We start from the raw sequence: 25650 nt of genomic DNA, 5'->3' as shown, positions 1-25650 counted from the left end.
ATGAAAGAATACATTAAAAATGTTTATCTTTTCATTTCTTTTTAGTTTCTATTTCTTTTCTTTTTTGTTTCCCTTCTTCTTCTTCTTCTTTTTTTTTTTTTTTTTATCATTTTCTTAAAAAATTAATTGAGAAAAACAAAAAATATATCAATCTTACGAAATATAAGTGTCAACAATTCATATTAAGAAAATTCTAAGAGGAAGACTTGAGAGGAAGAATAAAAAAGCGGGTGGCATATATCAGGTTTATATCTTCAAGATTACAGCATTACCATTTTTGTCATTATATTTTTATTTTTCTATAATTCTCATATATTCCAATATTTAGCCTAAGATGTTTCTCATGTATTCTTTCCGTCAAAAACTTTATAGGAGATTAAAATAACCATGAAATTATGATAGAATAATAAAAGCTAACATGTCTCAAATGTAAAAATTATGTTTTTATTAAAACTATTATAACACTATTAAATTATATTTAATTTTTTCCGGTCGCTCGAAGCGCGGGGCAATTACACTAGTTTTGGTAATATATCTGGAAATCCAATTTTACTATTTTTTTTTGTTTGAGCTAGAAAATCTGATAAGACGTCAGAAATGAGGCCTAACACTTTATGATAGTAAGACGTTGCATGAGAAACAACGCACCGTATCATGATTTGTTGATTACAATTTAGAAAGACGTGGAGTACTGAAATACGTTGATATAACTATCGCTAAATATTTACCTTATACCGAATGAGCTTATCGCATGTGACGACATGATAATCGATAAAAGAATAAGGGGCTCTATGGGGTTGACTGAAGCTAAGGACTCTACTAGTATTGATCGAACCTATTGGGTATTTATAATCCCATTTCAAGGTGGATATACACTTAAGAACTTGTTATAATTTGATAAAGGTGACATTGAGATCATCTTGGGCACAAATTTCCAATGGATGTCTGACCAAGCTTTTGGGAAGCCAATTTTTTATTTATATATATATATTTAATTATCACAAAATGTATTTTCTTAGAAACTTAAAGGTGTTTGACCATGTTGAAGAAGTGCTTTTGAGCAACTAAAACAGATTTTCCGCTTTTGAGAAGAAACTACAAATTCTAACTTTTGCGAAGAAACAAAATAATTAATTTTTTTCAAGACAAAAATATCCTTACAATAAATTTATATTTCTCCACATTATCCCTTAAAAAATTTAATCTTTTTATTTTCCTGTTTTCTTTTTGCTTCTACAAATCCTTTTATTTTATTTTTATTTTTACCATATTGCTTGAAATAACTTACTCATAATCCGTAAATTTTATTTTAAAAATTAAACTCATTCTTTTCACCTGATATATTACTTCATTATAAAAAAAGATTTAGCCAAATACGATCTATTTCTATGAATCTCGAATGGTTACTAGCAAAAACTTTCTTAGATAATTTTGTCGATCACTACATTTCCAAAGGAAAAAGTTATTTCTAACATCACTAATAAACCGTTTGACCAAGCTTAAAAAATCAGCTTATTTTGATGAGTGTTTTTTTCAAAAGTACTTTTCTTAAAAGTATTTTTGGTGAGAAGCAGTTTGTGTTTGACTAATTAGTTTGAAAAGTACTTCTGAGAAGCAATTAATGTTTGACCAAGTTTTAAAAAACTACTTCTAAGTGTATTTTTCTCAAAAAGTGCTTCTAAAAAAAATGCTTTTTAAAGAGAAACTACTTTTTTCTGCTTCTCCAAAACTATTTTTGCTTCTCCTCAAAAACATTTTATTTCCTTCCAAAACTTGGTCAAATAACTCAATTTTTGACCATGTTTTTGAAAAAAATAAAAAAACTTTTGGCCAAAAAGAAGCTTGGTCAGCCTATAAAAAAACTATTTCAAAATAAGCATATTTTTATGATCACCAGGAAGTGAACATTCACAATATCACCCGCAGGGTCAAGCCACGTGCCAAACTCTTATTGGTTAATATCCTCCTGGGGCCCACAGTACCATTCATCTCTCTCAACCATTTCCACATCGCAGTATTTCTCCATTGTTCCGAACCCTCAAAACAGCTCCCAAAAAGACAGTGTTCTAAATCACAGAGTAGAGAAAACAAAAATGACGGAGGCAATGATTAGGAAGAAAGCCGGTATGGCTAGTGTGAAAGACATGCCTTTATTGCAAGACGGTCCACCACCGGGCGGTTTTGCACCGGTTCGATTCGCTCGTCGGATCCCTAACACCGGTCCAAGTGCTTTGGCCATTTTCCTCACTGCTTTTGGTGCTTTCTCTTGGGGTATGTACCAAGTCGGCGTTGGAAACAAGAAGCGTAGGTATGGAACATTTTTTTTTTTTGTGAAATAAAAAAAATCCATTTGGGTATGTTTATTTTGACTTGATTTGATCTGGGTGTGTCTTGATTTTTGTTGATTATGTGAAATTTTGTTCCTTTTGAGGTATGTACCAAGTTGGAATTGGAAATAAGAAGTGTAGGTATATTTTTTAATTGTGAAAAAAACCATTTGGGTGTGTTTATTTTGTCTTGATTTGAGCTGGTTATGTCTTAATTGTTGTTGATTATGTGAAATTTGGTTCTTTTGAGGTATGTACCAAGTTGGCAAAGGAAATAAAAGGCGTGGGGTATGAATTTCCCTTTTTCTTTTATTGTCAAAAGAATTCATTTGGGTGTGTTTATTTTGTCTTGATTTGAGGTGGATGCGTTTACTTTGTGATTCTTTGTGAACCTTAAATATGTTACTGAATTTGTGTGCATTGGTTGATTTGAGCCAAGAGTTAGAGCATTTTGTTCTTTTTCCTTTCAATTTATTTGATAAAGGTAGTGAAATTTGACACTTCGTTTGAATTGGTAAGTGAATAGATTGAAGAAAAGGGTGGCGATTCTGTTGAGAAGTGCACAATTAGGTTGTGATTCATGATGAGCAAAATTTCGTTTTTTTAATTTAAGAACGGTAAAAGGTAGAGTTGAAATCGGTCATGAGCTAGGCTTTTGATCTCTGGTGGTGGTTGCAAATCCTTTTTTCATGAGTTTCTTATGTGTGCTGCTTTGTTTTGGTACTTGTTACTGGAATAATGAGGGTAGTTCTGAAGGATGATGTTAATTTTCATGTCCAAACTGTGACATTGTGAGTGTGGAATAGGTCGTCTTTAGTATTAGAATAGATAAGATGGTGCTCGACATGAACATGTGTTCAAGTGCTCTTTTGTTGATCAAGTTTTCCCATGGTGCCTGCTTCTGCTCTGTGAGTCAGGTTTTAGACCTTTAATCTGTATAAGCCAGTAAGAGTGATATAATACAGAAGATTCTTTAATCTTGTGGAAGAAACTAGTTATTTAGATTAGAGGGACACGGACTGGCTTAACCCAGGATGCTTTTTGTCTTTGAAGAAACTCTCATGAACTTTGCATGAAGTAGGCTGAGCTATAGAAATGTCAAGCATTGGAAACATACCATTTTATTTCATAAAGACATTCAGAAGGAAATATAGTTTGCTACTTAAAGAATTTGGATCCTTACACCTATTTAGTTCCCCAGCTCAGAAAGTTCTCGGCAAAACTGTTTTGATTAGTTGAAACTAATGTATGGCGTGTTGATTATCTGATCGGCAAATTCAAGCTAGTACATAATGTGGCATGCTGACTGTGATTGTCCCTCATACTCTCGGAGGTCTTAGAAATCAGGATCCTCATGTTAGGTGGAATTTTTTTTGCTCCAACTCCAAGGGGCATTCTGGATTTTCAGAACTTATGGAGTTGTTTTGGTTAAGTTCTATTGATTGTATCATCTTGAATTAAAAAAAGTAAATGGATTATAATTCTCCTTAACACATATTCTGGTTCTTCTAGAATCTGCATGAGATGGACCTCTGGTTAGCACATTCACATTTAGTAAGCATCTCTAGCCAATCATATGCCCCCATGCCATTTTTATGTTCAAATCATTGAACTAAATGTACTCCATCCTTAAATACTTCCTAGATCGGAGTCTTCTCTGGGATAGACAAACCCCAGCCATTGTCTTGGAGCAGCTTGCAGTGACTATAGATCTCATAGATATGATTTTGGCCAAGGAAGACGACTCTGCTAACAGGAAACCTTTGAGGATCCTTCTCAAAAAACAAAAAAAAAAATAATAATATTTTTTTTAAATACGAACCTTTGAGGTAATTGCATATCAATTTTCGTTTAATGGCCTTTTCGGTTGTATATTTTCTGAAGAAGAATACTTGATGAACTGCCTAGGGTAGTTAGGGATTTTAGTGATCTACTCTGGTCATCGAGAACCCAATGTCCAGCAGCCAATGTCCAAGGCCATACCTTAACTGCATTCTCGTGTCCAATCTGAAATTTTATTCTCGTGTGGTATTCTAGCTGAGATATTGAATAAGGAATAGGAGAAGGGTTGAAGACTTGAACATGTAGACACCATAGAGGCATAGACCAAATAAGTTCCAGAGAAGAGTTTGATTGCAAGAATTGGATAGACTCATAGCCAAGCAAGTAAGCTCTTTTCTCTAGCATGATTATTATGACTTCCTCTAGTGAAACATAAAGACTGTTTAGTGCTCCAAGGACTATGAAACTCAGTGAGTATGAGAGTACTATTAGGTTCCTAGAATCACTAGAAAATAAATACTCCTAATAAATGCCTACCTTTTGTTATCTGTTTTAACATTTGTTTGTTTACTTTTTTGGCGGGACTGGTTAGGTGGCACTATTTTAAAATCTTCGACTGTGATGGATTATGATTATTGTCCAGGAAGAAGTCTGCTGACATTGAAACCAATAACTTCAAGACTTTGATATCGAAAACTGGAATAAAATTAGTAAATTGATGATAATCTCCTCCTAATGCAAAAGATAATCTTTCAGCATAGTGTCGTACTTCCCTATGTCAACGTTAGCTTTTAGCCTGTATCAATTTTCTTTAGCTAATTTGTGATGCATTTACTGCCTTCGACTAAATTATTTTTCTTGTCTAGACTATGCTTTTCTTTAAATCCTTCTTCATCTGTAGTTGGTGTCTATATTTAGCAAGAATAGCCAGCAGCCAACGTCCCATCTTCCTCCTTTTCAAGGCCTCAAAATTATGGAAATCCTGAATGGTATGAGCGACATAGGGATATTTTCCATGTAAAATGACCATCTAGGCACTGAAGAAGTATTTCTAGACTTTTCCAGCAGCCTCCTTTTTTCTTTTCAATTCTTAGTGCTTACGAACTAGCTGAAATCCTTATGTAGTCCCTCCAGTCCAGGGACTCCCAGTTAACGACACAGAGAAGATTATCATAATAAATCCTTAATGAGATCCATTATGCAGATTCTGGCTATATTTGGCAAATGGTATAGTGCAGGCTTTAGATCTGAGGTCAGAGTGAACCCCTATATGTGCCTCAGTCTAGATGAGCCAAAGTTCTGGCGGCATTCATGGAAGCTAAACTGGGAAAGTGGGTGACTTAGGATTTTTATAATAGGAAGCAACTGAGCTTCACTTAAGTGTGTTGTTCTGTTTGATGAGTTATTTTTTGCGATCTCCAAGAGGATTATCATGCTTCCTTTTTCGTTTGGATGATTACAAAATTTTGATTAGGGATTTATCATGTTTCCTTTTTTATTTTAATTGGCGAAGTCATGCATAGTTTGAGGTTGAGTCAGGTCAAAGATTCATTTCTCTTACCATGGTATCAGATATAGGCACATCATTGATGTTATGTTATCCGTGCTCCCAAGTATCTAGTCCTGAGCATTGGTTAATGGTATGATTGTAGTCCTATTATGGTCTTGTCCAGTTCTTACCTCATCAGCTAGTGTTTGGAGTTGCATTAGGTCTACGGTCCATTTTTTCTTAGCAGCTTAATGTTAATGAGATCATTAACTAGTTATTGTCTGAGAAATTAGGAGCCTGAGCTCTCTGATACGGTGTTTCTTGGAGGGACTTTAAAAGTTGTTTGAACTAGGATATTCCTAAAACTCCCTTCTATGTATTGGAAGATGTGCTCACCATAGCTCAGTGGTTCTGAAATCAATGACGACCACAAATTTGCTTAAAAAAGGTCCTGATGATATTTGCATTGTTATGTAGGGTAATAAAGGAAGAAAAGTATGCTGCTCGAAGGGCTATCTTGCCCATGCTTCAAGCTGAAGAGGATGAAAGGTTAGCTACTTTAATTTTTTTTCCATTTCAGGCTCATGTCTACTTATTCTAGTCCGCGGATTGTTTTTGTTTATGCTATTGCTTTCTTTGCTTATTCAGATTCGTTAAAGAGTGGAAGAAGTATCTTGAAGAAGAGGCGAGAATCATGAAGGATGTTCCCGGTTGGAAAGTTGGTGAAAGTGTTTACAACTCTGGAAAATGGATGCCTCCAGCAACCGGAGAGCTTCGTCCTGATGTCTGGTAATATGTTGGCAGGAGACAACGAAAACTGCTTTGTTTCAGTGGAGTTCATACTTTCCTTTGGATTTCTTTCCTAATTGGAATAAAATGTATCTGCAAAATCTGTGCACATGTTTAGAATGAAGTTACATGATTTGCTTTAACTCGGTTAGCGTTCTCCCTCCTATCTCATGGAAGTTCAGATAATCAGGGACAATGCTAGTTCCATGTTCTCTCAATGTTTCTATATTTTCAGATTTTCTTTTCAGTTACTGGGAAATGTTTCCTTAACCCCTTTTCCAGTTACCTCAGACATAGCAAGAGGCCAAATCTAGCAGTGGCTATTGTTGGATGTTTCTGATGTTGAGCTATATTAAAGATTGTTTTCCTCTTTGATTTCTTTATTCTTTTTCACCTTTTAAATAGTATCTACAACCCCTCAGTGGTGAAAGCAAATAACCTCGACTAACACAAAGAAATGATAAATTTCTATTCTTCACCAAAACAATAAGATTTATTGAGCTTCAGCAAGTATGCTACTTAAACAAAAGTGTTATAAATATATTATATTATGGATGTTCATTTAGTACTCCGTTGTAAATAAGCTTTCTGAAGAAGCTTATCCATATGGGACTCCGTCGTAAATATGTTATCTAATTAGTACTCTATTGGAAATAAGCCTCCTGAAGAAGCTTATCACTTCGGTACCTGGTTATGGATAAATATTATCTCCGATAGAAGATTATCCATACTGGGTATAATAAGCTTATCCTTTTGATACTCCGTTATAAATAAACATTACTTTCGGTAGAAAATTATCCATATCGGGTATAATAAGCTTATCCTTTCGATACTTCGTTATGGATAAATATTACCCCCGGTAGAAGATTATCCATACCGGGTACAATGAGCTTATTCTTTCAGTACTCCGTTATGGATAAACTTTACCCCCAGTAGAAGATTATCCATATCTGGTATGGTAGCAACTTACACAGCAGCTTGCAATAGCAGCTTACACAGTAGCTTGCAGTAGCAGCTTACACAACAGTTTCCTTTCTTCTATAAATAGAAGAGATTTCAGTTCATAATATACATCAGTTTGAACTCGAATAATATATCAGTTTCTCTCTATACTTGTCTTTACTTTACAGTCTTTATTTTATAACACGTTATCATCACGGGACTCGGCCATCTCGAGCAAATACTTTAAAAGTACCCGAGGTACGAACTTTCTTTTTCTATATAATGTCAAATCTTTCTAAACTTGAATTTGTAGCCCTGGATATATCAGGCAAATGCTACATGTCTTGGGTGTTTGATGCTGAAATCCATCTTGATGCGATGGGTCTGGCAGACACCATCAAGGATAAAAATCAGGCATTAAACAAAGACAGTGCCAAAGCAATGATATTCCTACTCCATCACCTTGATGAGGGTCTGAAAATGGAATATCTCACTATTAAAGATCCAGACATACTATGGAATAATTTGAAAGATAGATATGACCACTTGAAGATGGTCGTTTTTCCATAGGCATGTTATGATTGGATTCATCTAAGGCTACAAGATTTTAAATCTATAAGTGAATATAGTTCTGCTATGTTCAGAATTATTTTCCAATTGAAATTATGTGGTGATAATAGTACTTATCATGATATGTTGGAGAAAATTTTCACCACTTTTCATGCCTCGAATATGCTCCTGCAGCAGAAATATCGAGAGATGAGATTTAAAAAGTATTTTGAACTTATCTCACATCTTCTTATAGCCGAGCAACATAATGGGCTATTAATGAAAAACCATAAAAACCGACCTATTGGTTCTTGTCCATTCCTTGAAGTGAATGAGACGAACTTCCACCAAGCTAGACGTGGAAGAAGTCGTGGCCCCAGTCGTGGTTATGGCCGTGGTCGGGGAAGAAATTTTAATCATGATAATAATAATGCACCAAAGACCCCTCACCACTAGCAGTGGAAAAGGAAGGAACAGAAGCATGAAGCGGTGCAAACACCAAATACAGAAAATGCATGTTATAGATGTAGAGGAAAAGGGCACCGGTCACGTACCTGTCGTACGCCAAAGCACCTGGTTGAGCTTTATCAAGCCTCCCTAAAGAAGACAGAGAAAAATGCTGAAGCAAATTGTATTTCTGAAGATAATTTAGACTTCATGCATTTGGATGTAGTTGATTACCTTGTACTCCCAGAAGGAGAAACAAGTCATTCAGTGATGAATATGTAGAAATGTAAATATTTTAATTTTTGTTGTTTGTAATAGATAGTATGTTTATGTAATTGTTGTACATAAAGAAAAATTATGATTTGATAATGATGTTTACTATAATATATCTTATTTATGTCATTTTGAAGAATATGGATAACATTATTAGATCAACTTAAACTCTAGTAGAGTTTGCAAGAAATATACAACCACCAGAAGTGGTTATATTTCGTATATCTCATTGTAATTATATTTTGTTAACCACCAGAAGTGGTATATGCCTATGATCGCCAGAAGTGATAATTTAGGCTTTCTATGGTTACAATTGAAGATAAGCTACATAAATATTCTCTATATTAAATGCACGCCTCGATTTGCTCTTGAAGTAGTAAATATTTTAAAAGAGATTGAGGCATCACAATTTGATATGATTAATGCGCATTCAGATAATTATGTTCGATTTCCTGAAGGATGAGAACTTTTGATAATATTAATCCATTCCCTGAAGTGAATGTGACAATATTAATAAATCTGGTAAATATGAACGCGCTCTTGATGTGAATATATTACAATTCACCTCCAGAAGAGGTAATATAATTGAGAGAATATATACTCAATATTTCGTATTTTAAATTTGCTCCTGAAGAAGAAACACAATTGAAATTGGCTCATGAAGTAGGAAAATATTATGAAGAAGAGTTTTCTTGTGCTTAACAATTGCTTTACATTGTTTATTTGATTGTGATTTTCTCTCATGATACCAGAAGTGTATGAGAAATATTTGATAGTACAAAATGTATCAATAACTCCTGAAGAGCTAATTGTTTGCCTAGAAGACACATGACACTAGTAGTTTTCGATAAATATTAGATTGTGGATAATAAATGAAGGCTCTTGAAGATTTTATATAAAAACATGTCATTCATATTATATGATTATGGTCAAAACATATGTTGCAGTAAACCTGAAGTTTACTAATACAAGTGGCTATCATATTGATGCTACAAATGATTGGAAGATTGAAAATCTTTATGTTTTCACAATCATAGGGGGTAAGATAATATGTGTGTGAGAAGTTACCCGCCTTATTCTTCAATTTGTACTACATCATATATCATAGTAAATCAGAAGTTTACTAATGCAAAAGTTTATGATTGTGAAACTTGAAGTTTTCATTTGCCATTTTTAAATGAGCTATTTGAGAATTCTGATAAGCATATACTGAAGAACCAGAAGATTATTCAAGAATTCTCTTGTGCTGCTTGTTCTCATAATATTATACCGGCTAAAGTTGGGACTAAGATCCCTGAATTCTGGAATATATAAAAGGTGAATATGGGCCCATTCACCTATCATGTGAACCACTTATAGATGCATATATAAGATGGTTACATGTATGTTTATTGTCAACATGCAGTTTGGTATTTGAGATTGATTTTATCAATTAAGAGCATAACTTTCAGATTATTAAATCAAGACAGTTCATCTTGATAATGTTGGTTTATATCCAAGCTAGTTTAGCATTGAATACCTCCTACTAATGGTTAAACTATTGCTTATGAGAACAAAACTTCATGTGTTGGTCTAAGATATTCTAACTAACATACAACAACACTTGTATGCATCAGACCAACAATATATGATAAAGTCTTCCCCTAACAATTGGTTTAGGATAAGAAATCAAATATTTTTACTATCTTTTGATGTGTGGTATATGTTTAATTTCTCTACCACAATACACAAAGATATGTTTCTCAAAGAACATTGGGGATATATGTTAGTTTTTCTAACATTTGGGGGATAAAATAAACAGCTGAAAAATATGTTATATAAATCAAATTATCATTATTATGATCCTCACTCAGAAGATAATTCAAATCAAATGCGAGAAGCATTTGCTGATCCAAAATTAAATATCATATTTCAGTTGTAAATGCTCCTATTAAAATTAAAGTCCCTGAAGGATAAAGTGTACTATACGCATGAAGCGTGGTAGACCAATCGGTTCCAAAGGTAACAATCCTTGAAAAATGACAAGAACTAATTATCAAAATGATCATAATGAAGAGGAAATGAGCTCTAGAAGAGCCCAAGACATAACATTTCATGAAACTCCAGAAGAAGTTCAGGTATCTGAAAATAAAAAAAGTGATGAGATCTCAACAAGTTATGGCGCTTAGGAACTGATACAAAATGATCGTTGACGATATATTTGATACGATATAGTGCACAATATTATAAAAGATTGTGAGGATCGGACCAACAGTCCAGACACTTGAAGATGTCATACCATTTAGATACAAGTCATAACCTATATGACTTATTTGATTAAATTTATATGGAGATCCTTGAAGGATTTAAAATGCCTAAAGCATATAATTCAAAGTCTTGAAAAAATGTACTCTTGTGGTATAATCGCCTTAGTAAATATTTGCTGAAAGAAGTTTACATAAATGATGTTATTTGTCCATGTGTTTTTATAAAGAAAATGTTATCATAATTTGTTATATTTGCTGTTTATGTTGATGACATAAATCTTGTTGGAACTCCAGAAGAGCTCCAAAAAGGTAATTGAATATCTTAAGAAAGAATTTGAGATGAAAGATCTTGGAAAAATAAAAAATTGTCTTTGGTCTGCAAATTGAATATTTAGCAGACGAGATCTTTATCCATCAATTTGCCTATGCAGAAAGGGTTATTAAACGCTTTTACATGGACAAAGAGTACCCATTAAGTACACCAATGGGTGTTTGATCACTTGAAGTGAATAAAGATCCGTTCTGACCTCCAGAAGAGGATGAGGAACTCCGTGATCCTGAAATACTCTATCTCAGTGCAATTGTTATGAATTTATGTATCTTGCTAATGCTAACAAATGTGCAGATCGTATTGGTTATGCAGATACAAGATTAGAATGCGGAGACTCAAATATTTGAAACAAGGTTTTCATCAGGGGGAGTAAAATACGCGATGCACTCTTTTTTCCTTACTAAGGTTTTTTCCCATGGGGTTTTCCTTACAAGGTTTTTAATGAGCCACCTAGCAATGCGTATTACTAAATATGTGTACTCTTTTTCCTTTACTAGGATTTTTTTTCCCACGTGATTTTTCCTAGTAAGATTTTAATGAGTCACATTATCTTTTAATGAACATCCAAGGGGGAGTGTTATAAATATATTATATTATGGTTGTTTATTTAGTACCCTGTTGTAAATAAGCTTCCCGAAGAAGCTTATCTATATCTATAGACTCCGTCGTAAATATGTTTATCTATTTAGTACTCTATTGGAAATAAGCCTCCTGAAGAAGCTTATCACTTCGGTACCCGGTTATGGATAAACATTATCCTCGATAGAAGATTATACATAAAAGGTATAATTTTCGATACTCCGTTATGGATAAACATTACTCTCGGTAGAAGATTATCCATACGGGGTATAATAAGCTTATCCTTTCGATACTCCGTTATGGATAAATATTATCCCCGGTAGAAGATTATCCATACCGGGTACAATGAGCTTATTCTTTCAGTACTCCGTTATGGATAAACATTACCCCCAGTAGAAGATTATCTATATATGGTATGATAGCAGCTTACACAGCAGTTTGCAGTAGCAGCTTACATAGCAGCTTGCAGTCTTCTATAAATAGAAGAGATTTCAGTTCATAATGTACATAAGTTTAAATTCGAATAATATATCAGTTTCTCTCTATACTTGTCTTTACTTTACGGTCTTTATTTTATAACAAAAAGTAAATTGTGCTCTATACTTGTCTTTACTTTACGGTCTTTATTTTATAACAAAAAGTAAATTGTGGTAACTTCTCTGATATCATTTTTACATAATTAGAAGAAATTTTGATAATCCAAACTAAAGAGACCTCCAAATAACCAATTTCAAGGCGATGAAGTAAGTATTAGGCGAACTTTCACACTGGAAAAAACTTACCTACATCACGTGTCTTTGTCACACCATGACATGCGTCTTATCCATACATTTTTTTCACTTAAATCCTAGAAAGTAGCAAGAATTAAAAGTTGGAAGACTTAATATCAAGAAATTATAGTTTAAAGAAGCCCAAAACTCAACATCATGTCTAAAGAGTACACTGCAAAATGACTTCTTGTAAAATTTCCAAACTGCATCTAAGAAACACAAACTCTATTGAAATTACAGAAGACAAAACAAGTGTATCCATAGTTTTGCTTCAAAAAATTACATATTACTACATTCAAAAGCAGAGGCTAGTAAAGTAGAAACAAAGGTCCTGTTCCTTCTTCTTTGTCAGCATCAGGGATGCTCCTATAGATACACAAGTTGTTAGAGATTTCCCAGCTCCAATCCTCCTTCCTTGTAACATACATCGGTGGCCAACGGTTAATCCTCACATAGTGTTGTCGTATTTTCCCATCCGCAAGCAAGCTAGTTACTATGGAGTAGCAAGACTCATGACCACCCCATACCTTGTCATCTGGTTCAGCAGTCTGACTTCCATCTGGAAGGAAATAACGGCGCAAAGGAGGTCCTGTTCCGTTCCAGTAGGGGTCGAGCATTCGCCAATATTCCGGAGCATCCTGAGGAGTCTCTATTAGGTCGCGTCTCACATAATGATTATGCTTAAGACAGGAAACTAGGGAAAGGAAGAGAAGCCCTATGAAACTGACCAGGAACATTAATAAAAGCAGTAAATATTTTGAGCAGTGGAAAGAAATGACGAAAGAAAGTAACCATTTTAATTTCTTACCAACCACTTGCAAAGCTAGATCATAAAAAATTGGACGTTTGGACAGCAGTTGCCCACATTTAAGTGTTTTCAAGCACGTACACGTTCTACTAACTCATTTGGTGCAAGCTGCAGCCATGCATGACATACATGGGGTTGGATAATGCCTAGTCATGGATTTTAAATTAGTAAGTAAATCCAGGTAAGACTTAGAAAGGATAAATATGAAATAAGCACTTCAGTTCATACCTCGGTGAAATGGAACTCCCACGCATGATCACATAAATCCTCCTTTGTTACTCGCTTCTAAGATACATGATGTATGAAAAAGAAGTCGGATCAGATGAACCAAAAAGAATAATGATTAAGAAAATGATTTTATATATGTTAGTGCTAAAGACCGAGAGAATAGTAATACTCACACGTTCACCATCCATTACCGACAATGAGTAAGCAGCTAACTTTGACAATCCATTCATTTTCGCTACCCGAGGTAAATGTGCTTTGTCATGCCATAATTCTTCGCACTACAAAGAGATGCACAAGAAGTCATTGATCTTTCAGAGAATTTGTAATTAAATGTGCACATGACTTGATTATTATAAATATCAGTACATAGGTTGCACTGAAAACCAAATTTACATTGAGAGAATTTGTAGATATTCTAATTTGAGACCTAGCAGGATCCTAGTATGTCTATGATTGTCAATGTATCTTCTGTGTACATCTGTTTGCACCAAAAACAAAATAGAAGAATACAATTGAGTTTTATCTTCTGCAGTGGATTGCTTCTGTCTTCAAAACATCTAGTGTTCCTTTCCCTCCAGACTGTCCATCAAATACAGGCCGGAACAGTCCTCCATCTATCTCTGCTAGTTGCTTCAGCTCCAGCTTCTTCCCAGCTATAAATGACATCTTTAATCCTGTATGGCATTGACCATGAAATACCCCTAAGACTAATAAAGATTTTCCATAGTTGGTCTGTAATCTTGCAATGTAGAAACAAATGGTTGACAGTTTCTACATTTTTCCCACACAGAAAACATCTTGAACACGGAGAAATTCCCCTTTTTATGAGATTATCCTGGGTTAAAACCGCCTCATTTGCTAGTAGCCAAGTGAAGCAAGCTACCTTGTATGGAATCTTTGTTTTCCATATATGTTTCCAAGGCCATGTGTCAACCTGTTGATTATTATGATTCAAAATCTTATATGCATCCTTCACTCGGTAAACCCCTCTGTTGTGCCTCTTCCACCATATTGAATCCAACCCTTCCTGTAATCCTGTAAATGCTTCCAGCTCTTTGTAGAGGTCAGTTAATCTTGTTATCTCCCAGTCATTCAGCTGTCTTCTTAGAGCTATTTCCCATCCTTGACAACTCCTCATATCAGCTACTGTCTTATGCTGGTTTTGTGCTAAACCGAACATATCTGGGTATCTTTCCTTTAAGCTTCCAATTCCTAACCAGTTATCATTCCAAAATGATGTGTTCCTTCCGTTGTTCACTCTTATGGAGGAGTGATTCTTCATTATTGGCCAAAGTTCTCTGATGGATTTCCACACACTTACTCCATATGATGTTCTGACTTTTTTTGACACCCAGTTGTTTTCTTCACCATACTTTGCTTTGATCACTTTGGCCCATAAAGATTGGGGTTCTTTAGAGTACTTCCATAACCATTTAATTCTAAGAGCCTTGCTTTGGTTCTTCAAATTCCTTATCCCCAATCCACCTTGTTTTTTATCCATTGTTAGCGTCTTCCAATTGACTAAATGGAAGACCTTTTTCTCCTTATTGCCTTGCCAAAGGAATGTTCTTCGGAGTTTGTCCAATCTCTGTAAAATGCCTGCTGGAATTGGGAACAAAGACATCATGTAAGTAGGTAGAGAGTCTAATACTGAGTTGATTAGAACTAGCCTACCCCCCAATGATAGGTATTGCGATTTCCATCTTGACAACTTCTTCTCACACTTTTCTATGACTGAATTCCAGATTTCTTTTGATTTGGATCTTGCACCAAGAGGCAACCCAAGGTAAACAGTTGGGAGGGACCCAACTTCTCCTCCAAATATCTGAGCCAGATGCCCCATGTTGTTAACTTCATTAATGGGAAAAATATTGCTCTTTCTCCAGTTAATGTGTAATCCTGATACTCCCTCAAATAAAATCAAAATGATCCTTAAGAATCTAAGTTGGTCTTTTTCAGCATCACAGAAGACTAGAGTATCATCAGCATATTGGAGATGTGTGATCTCTAGATTGTTAGCCCCACTCCTGTTTACCTCAAAGCCTTTAACCCATCCACTGACTTTAGCCGTTTTGATCATGTTGTTCAATCCTTCCATGGCTATGATGAATAGAAAGGGAGATAAAGGATCACCTTGTCTGAGACCTCTGTGTGAATGAAAATAACCTTTAGGACATCCATTTATAAGAATGGAGAATTTCACAGTAGATATGCAAAATTTCATCCATCTAATCCATTTTTGCCCAAAACCCATTTGTTCTAACATTCTTAGTAGGAAGCTCCAGTTCACATGATCATAGGCCTTCTCGATATCCAATTTTTATAAGATTCCAGGTTCTTTCTTTTTTATTCTTGAGTCCACAGCTTCATTAGCAATCATCATTGCATCAATTATTTGTCTTCCTTTGATGAACGCCATTTGTTGAGCATCGACAATTTTCCCAACCACCCTAAGTCTTTCAGTTAAGACTTTTGAGAGCAGTTTGTAGAAGCTCCCTATCAGACTGATCGGTCTGAAATCTCTCAATTCTTTCGCACCTGTCTTCTTTGGAATCAAGGCTATATATGTTGCATTGAAGCTTTTCTCAAACATCTCCTGTGAATGAAAGTTGTTAAAAGCCGCCATGATATCTTCCTTCAAAATGTCCCAACACTTTCTGAAAAAACCCATTGTGTATCCATCTGGACCTGGAGCCTTGTCACTTGCACACATCTTCAGACTGCTCAGCACTTCTTGTTCCTCAAAGTTACTCTGTAAAGACTCCCTTTCCGATTCAGAAATGCTTGAACTATTTTCGAAATTGACTGTTGGTCTCCACTGTTCAGGTTCTGTGTATAGCTCCTTGTAGAATTCAATGATCTCGTTCTCTATTCTTTCTGGATCCTCGATTACTTCATGTCGAATCATTATTTGGTCAATGTTGTTTCTCTTGCGTGCATTTGCAGTCCGATGGAAAAAATTTGTATTCCTATCCCCTTCTTTGAGCCACAAAGCTCTTGATTTTTGTCTCCATGCAATTTCTTCATTCTTGAGTTGCACCTCAATCTCCATTAGAGTAGCTGCTTTCCTGACTGATTCCTCCTCTGTCAACGCTCTTAGTTGTTGCGTTGTCTCAAAATCTGCTAGTTGACTTAGCAATTTTGATTTCTGCAGTCCCAAATTGCCTTCGTAACTTCTGCTCCATCCTTTTAGCTTGCCCTTGAGAGCTTTTAGCTTGCAAGCTAAAATGTAATCAGGTCTTCCTGAGAATTCAAAAGATCCCCACCACTCTTTAATTCTGTCCTCAAAACCTTCCACATTCAGCCACCAATTTTCAAACTTAAAGTATGATTTAGCTTGTTCCCACGCACCATAGTCTAGAGCCACAGGTGAATGGTCCGAAATCAACCTTTGTTGGATAGTTTGCTTGATGTTTCTGAACCTTACATCCCATTCTTCTGAAATGAGAAATCTATCAATTCTTGAAGCCGTTGTATGATTGTCCCCTTTGAACCAAGTATAGCTTCCTCCTTCAAGTCGAAGATCTATCAACTCCATATCTTCTATAAAATCCGAAAACTCCACCATCGCTCTGGACCTCCTTGAACATTCCCGTTTTTCAGAAGGGTACCTTGTAACGTTAAAATCGCCACAAACCGCCCAAGGACCTTCCATCAATCCCCTCACTGCACCAATTTCTCTCCATACTTTTTTCCTTTCTATTCTACAATTTGGAGCATACACTCCTGTTATGTGACATTGAAAATTCTGTAGAAGAGCGTCAAACTTGCACGACAAAGTGTATGCACCAGTCTGTAACACCTCCCCTTTCCATACTCTGCAATCCCATAACAACAAAATTCCCCCTCTCGTGCCGCTAGCTTCTAAACTTGCATACCTCACCCATCTACCACCCCATATTTGCCTGACTATTTCCTCGATATCCCCATCGACTTTTGTTTCTTGCATGCATATAATGTCTGCCCTCCAATTCTGCACTTGACTTTTTATTATCTCCCTTTTCTTCTTATCGTTTAATCCCCTTACATTCCAGGAAATTACTTTGATCATCATATAGAAATGATTGATAGATCTCTTCCCCTACTCCTTTTCCCGTCACTCTTGAATTTGACATCAAAAGAAGTTAACCTTTTTAATTCCAGTGATCCTTTGAATCTTTGTTTCTTCACCTCCAACTCTGTCTCCACCCTTCTAACCTGTCTGCAGCTGTCAATTTGCATTAACAATTCCAGTGCTTCTTCTTCATGTCCTTGGAAATCTACTCCAAACATTTTCCCCAATTTGATCATATTTTGATGGACCCATATTGTTGCATCCATGTCTTTATCCAATAATGGATTGTGTTGCTGAACTGCTATAGGATTCACCTCCTCGATTTCCCACTCTTGAATAGAGCTAAATTGCTTTAGATGTTCCAAAGCACTTCCCACATGATCATTCCCCATCTTTGAGTTTATGCTTTGCTCCCCTTCCTTCTGTTCCAATCTTGCTAAATCTACTCCGCCTTCTGGCTGACTGCAACTGGTAAGTGTTTCCTTTGCATACTTTCAAGATTCACATTAGGGGTTTGATCCCCTGGAGAGGACTTTTTTGCCCCCGAGTAAGAAGGTCCTCCCATTTCCTCGATATAAGGCTTCAGCCCAGTATCATCAGAGATCTCACACGAGAGGTCATTAAAAATGACTTGTGCAGCCATATCGGGGTCATAGGATTTCAGCTTGATTTTTGACATTTTACTGCTCTGATTCATCGAAGTTGAACCTTGTGTAAATTGTCCACTTGCCTTTCCTTTACCAGTGTTTAGCTCATACCGTGTCTTTCTTTCAGCCCAGATTGGGATGAAAAATTTGGTACCGTCTCTTTCAATCCCAACCTCATTGGGAGTCTTTCTGCCATCACCAACAATTTTGATTCTTGCCCACTTAAGATGGTTTTTGAGATCAGTTTCTTCTTCTGTAGCTAACCATCCCCCACAGAGATCTCCTATTTCTTTGAAGATCTTTTGTGACCATAGATGTAAAGGAATCCCCATGGCTCTAATCCAGCATGTTTCCTCAATTTGTGAGTTTGGAATGCAACCGACAGTATGATTCCACCATTCCAGATGAAGCTTGAACTTTTTCCATCTCCATTCTCCTTGCACAATCTGCTCTGCCATGAATCTGTTTGGAAATTCAAAAAGAAACATGTTTCCTGTCATTTCGTATATGTTTACTCCATATGCTTTGTTCCATGAAGCACTAGCCCATCGCCTTATGTCTGCTAAAGTGGGTCTCTCATTGATTTCTTTCCCAAAAGACCCGATAATGCATCTTTTTAGTAGGCCTGTGTCCTCTCCTCCAGTAGGTTCCATAACAGAGATTTCCCCATTGTTCGTGTTAACCCTTGCCTCTCGAAGGGTATTGGACTACCATTTACTCTCCTTAACTACTTGGGCATAAGGGAGATTTTCCACAGTGTTTCTGGATGGTACTATGGAATTCAGCCTGGTGGTCTGATAAATGAATCTTTCTATCTTAGCTGCTATGTCTTTCCAGCCAGAGTTCAGAGTTAACTCTGGGAGTATTATCACTGACCTCCCTTCTCCCTTCAGTGACAGAATACTCATATATCTTCCATGAGCGTTAAATTTCCTAGTACATAAATGTTCTGTCATTTGCTCCTTGTACTTCCATCTCTTCACTAGATTGTTTTGATCTGTCGAGGCTTCTTTAAGTGCAAAGCAGATCCATTCCATTGCCTTTCTGCCCATGGATGATCTTCTCATCATGTTGCGACTTCTCTCAACCCATTCAAACCATGTGTCTTTGTTAGAGTTCCATCTGGTGATGTCGAAAGATTTGAATCCTGCGTTGAAATATATCCTGTTGTCTCCCATATTGTACTAACCAGCTGCTCAGCTTATGAAATTTAAAGGTTGTTTGGAAGTTATCCCAGTGAGCTAGAAAGCTCGAAAAGGAAAGAGGAAAGAGGAACCAGAAATCTGGAGGGTTCCTGCCACCGGAAAAAATAAAAGTTGTCGGAATTCAGAAAGGATTGTATGGTTGTGGTCAGAATTCCCCAGTGATTGTGCTGTCCAAAAGAATTTTTTTGAAAAGTGGTCGGAATTGTGCTCACGCGCCGGCGCGTGGCATTTTTCTTGTCGGAGACTGGCTGCGCGTGGGGGGTATTTTATCGGAGCTATTTTCAGAGGGGTGGTCGGAGCTTGATCGGCGTGCTAATGGTGTTTATGGATTCTCAGAATTCCTTGTTCTCAGGCTCCTCGGGGAGTGTGCCTGAGAGCTTAAGAAAGAAGAGAGAGAACAGATGAACTTTTTACGAGAACAGATGGCAAATGATAACATCAATTTAGAGAAGATGAACTCCGGATTATTAACATGTAACAGGAGGAACAACAAATACTGAGCAAAGCTTATATCACTTTTCAGGAACTGTAAATGGACCCAAGAGAAAAAAAGGATTACATTGTTCTAATTCTTCCTAACACACTAACGTGTCTCAAAATGGAAACTCTCCAAACTAAGATTGCTAATATTCAATCAGTATTCTGGAACAAGGCTCTCAAGGCAATGGGAATTGCAATACCCAATGCCAAGAAGCAAAAGCTGGGCTTGGTTAAAACTCACAACTTAAGTACTACAATTAGTTCAAGCAACTCGAACTCCCCAAAAGGAGAGTAGAAACTCATGGGTAATGTGTCGTGATTTGCTACGAGAACATTTCAGATTTACGTGCTCCATAGCAGACTATAACCCAGTCACGAAGTAGCTTGCTCGCACTTCAATTGATCCAGTCCAACCCACAAACATATGTCACCAAAAGTAACTCTACCACCAAAGCTGAAGTAGATGGACTCAGATCAAGTGTTATAGCTGGGATCCAAATCTAGGGTCTCAAATGTTATTCCCATACCTTAAAAACTAGACCGTTCTTTTGGGACATTCCGATCATAATTTTTCAATCACTAGAGAGAAAGGTAGTTCAATTCGGGCCGATTGTTGGCAAAGGGGAACTCAACTCAGCTTTAAGAAGTCCATATACCAAACTAAAAACTTCGCCTTGCTAAGAGCCTAATTAGATTGTATTGGCAGCATATGCTTTATATGATTCGTGATGGAATAAATCAGATTCCTTTTCAACTTTTTGCCAACTGGCTGATTGAATTTTCGCTAACCTAGAAAAATTCGTCCGTGGTATTGTAATTATCAACCTAGGAGAGTTCAATGTGTATTCTTTACAGAGTTAAATTCCTAGATCAAATGGGCAAGGAGAAACACCAAGACAATGTTTTTTCACATAATTTTGCACTGTCTTACAAGCAGAGACAGTCAAAAGAAGATTTTAACGTTCTTCATCAATAAAAGAAGATTTAATCTAAAGAAACCTCTTCGAAAAATCCATGTTGCAGTACCTGATAAAGCAATTAAGGGCAAGAAACAAAAGAGATAATTGATCTTCAACAATTTATCGTCTTCCCAATAAACCAACTAGAAAAAGGGCCAGAGGACAACCTGCAAACAAAAATTGACCCACCAATAATCCAATTGTTAGCTACTCCTAAAATTGCCAAAATACTAAAAGTTCATACTTTGATATATCAATTTTTGTAAGACAAGTACAACAACAACAACAAAAAAACAAAAAAACTCATCATACTCCCACAAGTAGGGTCTGCGCAAGGTAGTGTGTACGCAAACCTTACCCTACCTGGTGAAGGTAGAGAGGTTGTTTCCGATAGACGGTTGGCTCAAGATTTTGTAAAACAAGTAGTAAATCAATAAAAGCAACTCTATACCAACCACAGGACACAAAGCATAACAAAATTAGAGAGCTCTTAACCCCGTCTTAAAGCAAAAAATTGCCTAAGTATTGACATGAAATGAACCTAAAAGGTAGAGAGGCTGCTTCCGATGGACGCTCGGCTCAAGATTTTGTAAAACAAGTAGTAAATCAATAAAAGCAACTTCAACCAACCACAGGACACAGAGTATAGCAAAATTAGAGAGCTCTTAACCCAGTCTTAAAGCAAAAAATTGCCAAAGTATTGACATGAAATGAACTTAAAAGATAGAGGGGCCGTTTCCGATAGATCATCGGCTCAAGATTTTGTAAAACAAGTGGTAAACCAACAAAAGCGACTTTATACCAACCACATGACACAAAGCATAACAAAATTAGAGAGCTCTTAACCCAGTCTTAAAGCAAAAATTGCTAATTAATTGACATGAAATGAAGGCTAATGTGATGTAATAAGCATAAAAAAGAAGATAAAGATCAACCTTTGAGCTCCAAATCTTAGCAGAAGAAGCAACAGCACGCCAACCAAGTGACACAAGAAGAGAAAGTGCCACGCTGCGTGCGTCAAGACAGCTCAAAATCATCAACATAATATCTGATCCAAGTAAAATTAGTGGATCTCTCATCAAATTATCACCCATTTCTTCACTAATTATTCTCTGCTGATTCCTCTTCTTCTTTTTCACTTTTTCTTCAACTCCATCCTCCAAAATTCCACCTTTATCATCAGAAGAGCAAAACCCATCTTCAAAAAATTCTTTACTACAGGAGCTTTTGGGTTCTGTCATTTGAAAATATAGAGAGTAAAAGGGTGCCTAGAAAATCAAGAATCTTGAGAAGAGAGGATCACTTTGTTAACGGAGCCTTTTCTTTTGGCCTCTAACTGGGATGACACAGCGTAGACGAATGGATATGTATACCTCTGGGGCGGTGGGTTTGGTATTTGTTTGTGTTGGGGGTTCGGGGGGATCGGGGGGTTGGTTCGGAGCGTTAGTTGTAAAAGAGCGCGCCAGTCAACGTTCACGTGTTTTTTATTTTTTCCTTATAAAAAAAAAAAAAAAATCCACAAACATATGAACTATACTTTTTTCAATCTATTCCAAACTTAATGATATTTTATATATATATATATATAATTTATTTTATTCCTAATGAAATAATTTAAAGTAACACAACCGAATTATTCTATACGTCTTAGAAAGAAAAGAACTAAAATACAAATGCTATATATATATATATATATATATATATATATATATATATATATATATATCTATGACTTATTTTAGACTATAAATTTTAAAAATTAATTTTTTCTTTAAATTTTATGTCCAATCAAAATTATATTAACATTTTAATATAAAGTATTATATTACTATATTATATTAATAAAAATCATAAAATCAAAAGCAGAAGTTACATTGACGAAAATATATTGTAAAAATTTACCGAGTTGGACTTCTATGGAGTATTAATTATTAAAAGGGTGTAAATATCATTTAATATTTATAACTTGCAGGATTATAAACTCATCATATCAATACCTAGATACGTCATAGATAATGCTTTGCTCAATAGCTATGGCTTATTTATAAACTAGATAATTAGAAAATCTTAGATGTAGCATTGCGTCTTTAACTTGATGCAATTATCAATTCTTTAAAATATCACAATTATTGCGAGAAAAAATATTAATGACAAGGAAGGTTTTTGTTATGCTATTAATCTCTACTAGTATTAGTACCCGCGCGATGCGCGGACACAAATTATGTCAAATTGTAATTTATGTTATTTGAATTATGTGCAAATAACCTTAAAATATAAACCTTTCATATAAAAAATATATAACATTAGATATTAATTTTGAAGCAAGATATGAAATTATTATTCAAATCTCGTAGTAAACAACTTTTATTTTATTTGTAGCAACCTAATCCCTTGATTTTAGTACTTATATTTCGTTTCAGTGTCAATATTAAAAAATACTAAATATGTCATGTTGTGATCTTTATTGTTTGAGCACATTATATCATATTATTTTAAGAAAATTCTTATTATCACTTTGTTTTTGACTGAAAGTAAAATATGTCTTATTCATCACATCATTTTATGCAAATTCTTTTTTATTTTTATTCTTTTCTTATAGTTATTGTATTATTTATTATTTAATATTATTATAATGTCATATAATTTTTTATTAGCTTAATAATTTAATTAATATCTTGCTTATTATCTTTTTAATAGTCTTTAATAAATATAAATATTTTATTCTTGAAATTTGGTATATTTTTATGCTTGTATCCTCTTATTCGGAATTTTTTAATCATTTATATTTATCAGTAATATTTTTAAATATAATTTAATTATTTAATTTATTTATTTTTTAATTAATTTTAAGTATAAATCACACTACCTTTATTTTTTTATACATCTCTTCCCTACTATATTTTAAATAGTTTTTATATTAATATTTTACCTATAACCAAAATAATATCATATTTTATTTTAAATTTTTACTTTGAATTAACCTAAAATATTAATACATAAGTTATTTGATTATTACGTTCCAAATATATTGAGTTCTCTTATAATTATTTTTGTATTAGATGCAGTTAAATTTTCTTTTCTTTTTAGCTTTAAGATACAAATTTAATTTTTAATTATCATTAGTAAAATTACCTATATTAGAAATTAATTTATATTTTTAGAATTTTAATTTAATCATAGAAAAATATTTCTTAATTGTTTGAATACTTTATATCTAAATATTGTAATAATATTTTTACTGTTTTATTTCTTTACATGACATTTTAAAAAATAAAAAAAATTATGAAATTAAAAAAATCTCATCTTAAATTTAAATAATTCTTATCATTCTATGTTGTAAATTGGATCGCATTTTCAAAATATTATGCTATGCTTTCAAACTTAAACTAATTGCACTCAATTCAGATATTAATCATAGGAAAATATTTTCTTAATTATTTGAACACATTATATCTAAATATTGTAGTAATATTTTCACTGTCATTTTATTTCTTTCATAATTTTTTTCTTTTTTAGTTTTAAGATTCAAATTTAATTTCTAATTTTCATTAGTACCTATATTATGTATTTTTAAATATGTATTTGTTTTTTTATTTTTCATAAATAAGACTTCAATTTCATGGTATTCTCCATAGTTTGAGCATTCTCAACATAGTTTTAAGAACTTTCTAATCTCAAATTCAAATAGTCTTTCCCTTTCTTTCTAATAGTAAATTTTTAATAATTTAATATAATTTATATATTTTTTAATCTAATATATAGTTTTATTACGTTTTATGTTTGTAACTTTATTTAATATCATTATCACTACTATTCTTTATATAATATAGATAAATATATATAAATTTTTGTAATCATAAACTAAATATTTATTTTGTTTTAAAAAATATTTCTAGAAAATTTAAAAAAATTTAAGTTTTGATAATATTTTTAAGTATTGTATATTTACATTTATTTATTTTCTAAACTTATGATTTACAAATTTCCTCACATTATCTCTAATTTATTTTTATTATTCAATATTTTAGTTTTTGATTTTATCTATTAGACTTGAGTTATGTAGACTTATCATATTATGCCTTTTCTTATTATAATATAAAAACTTTCTCATCTCAAATTTAAATAAGTTTTACCCTTTTCTCTATAATAAAAAATCTGAATTTTTTTCTCTATTTATATATATATATATAAAATTTATAATCATAAAATAAATATTTATTTTGTTTTAAAAATATTTCTCGAAAATATAAAATTTTTAAAGTTTTAATAATATTTTTAAATATTTTATATTTACATTTATTTTATTTTCTTAACTTATGATTTACAAATTTCCTCACATCATCTCTAATTTATTATTATTATTCAATATTTTAGTTTTTGAATTTATCTATTAGACTTGAGTTATGAGGACTTATCCATATTATGACTTTTCTCATCATAATATAAAAAACTTTCTTATCTCAAATTTAAATATATTTTAACCTTTTCTCTATGATAAAAAATCTGATTTTTTTTCTCTATTATATATAATTTTTGTAATCATAAAATAAATATTTATTTTGTTTTAAAAAAATTCTCGAAAATTTTAAATTTTTTAAGTATTGTATATTTACATTTATTTTATTTTCTAAACTTATGATTTACAAATTTCCTCACATTATCTCTAATTTATTTTTATTATTCAATATTTTAGTTTTTGATTTTATCTATTAGACTTGAGTTATGTGGACTTATCCATATTATGA

The 25650-nt window shown here is 33.9% G+C and overlaps 2 protein-coding genes across 7 annotated transcripts; one reads left to right on the top strand and one right to left on the bottom strand.

Moving 5' to 3' along the window:
* Nucleotides 1–1886: 1886 nt before the first annotated feature.
* On the top strand, nucleotides 1887–6762 carry LOC104246572 (NADH dehydrogenase [ubiquinone] 1 alpha subcomplex subunit 13-B). The gene is made up of 3 exons (XM_009802385.2): nucleotides 1887–2308; nucleotides 6076–6147; nucleotides 6247–6762. Exons 1-3 carry the CDS (start codon nucleotides 2094–2096, stop codon nucleotides 6389–6391), a joined length of 432 nt encoding a protein of 143 aa, XP_009800687.1. The 5' UTR covers nucleotides 1887–2093; the 3' UTR covers nucleotides 6392–6762.
* Nucleotides 6763–12640: 5878 nt separating this feature from the next.
* Nucleotides 12641–22277, bottom strand: LOC104246571 (uncharacterized). Of its 6 annotated transcripts, XR_011399990.1 has the most exons (6): nucleotides 21841–22277; nucleotides 20973–21072; nucleotides 13734–13838; nucleotides 13561–13617; nucleotides 13333–13478; nucleotides 12641–13162 (listed from the first exon to the last, which is right to left on the bottom strand). XR_011399990.1 is itself a non-coding variant. In XM_070145678.1 (4 exons), the coding sequence occupies exons 1-4, from the start codon at nucleotides 22144–22146 to the stop codon at nucleotides 13422–13424; spliced, it is 525 nt and encodes a 174-aa protein (XP_070001779.1). In that variant the 5' UTR covers nucleotides 22147–22277; the 3' UTR covers nucleotides 12641–13421. The 6 variants fall into 6 exon arrangements, 2 of the variants coding, with proteins under 2 accessions (XP_070001779.1, XP_009800686.1); XR_011399988.1 differs by having other exon boundaries at nucleotides 12641–13478; XR_011399983.1 differs by lacking the exon at nucleotides 20973–21072 and having other exon boundaries at nucleotides 12641–13247.
* Nucleotides 22278–25650: the final 3373 nt, after the last annotated feature.

This window comes from Nicotiana sylvestris, chromosome 1 (genome assembly GCF_000393655.2).
Source record: "Nicotiana sylvestris chromosome 1, ASM39365v2, whole genome shotgun sequence".
Classification (NCBI taxonomy): domain Eukaryota; kingdom Viridiplantae; phylum Streptophyta; class Magnoliopsida; order Solanales; family Solanaceae; genus Nicotiana; species Nicotiana sylvestris.
Note: the sequence above shows the minus strand (reverse complement) of the source record. Positions and strands in the feature narration are given on the sequence as shown.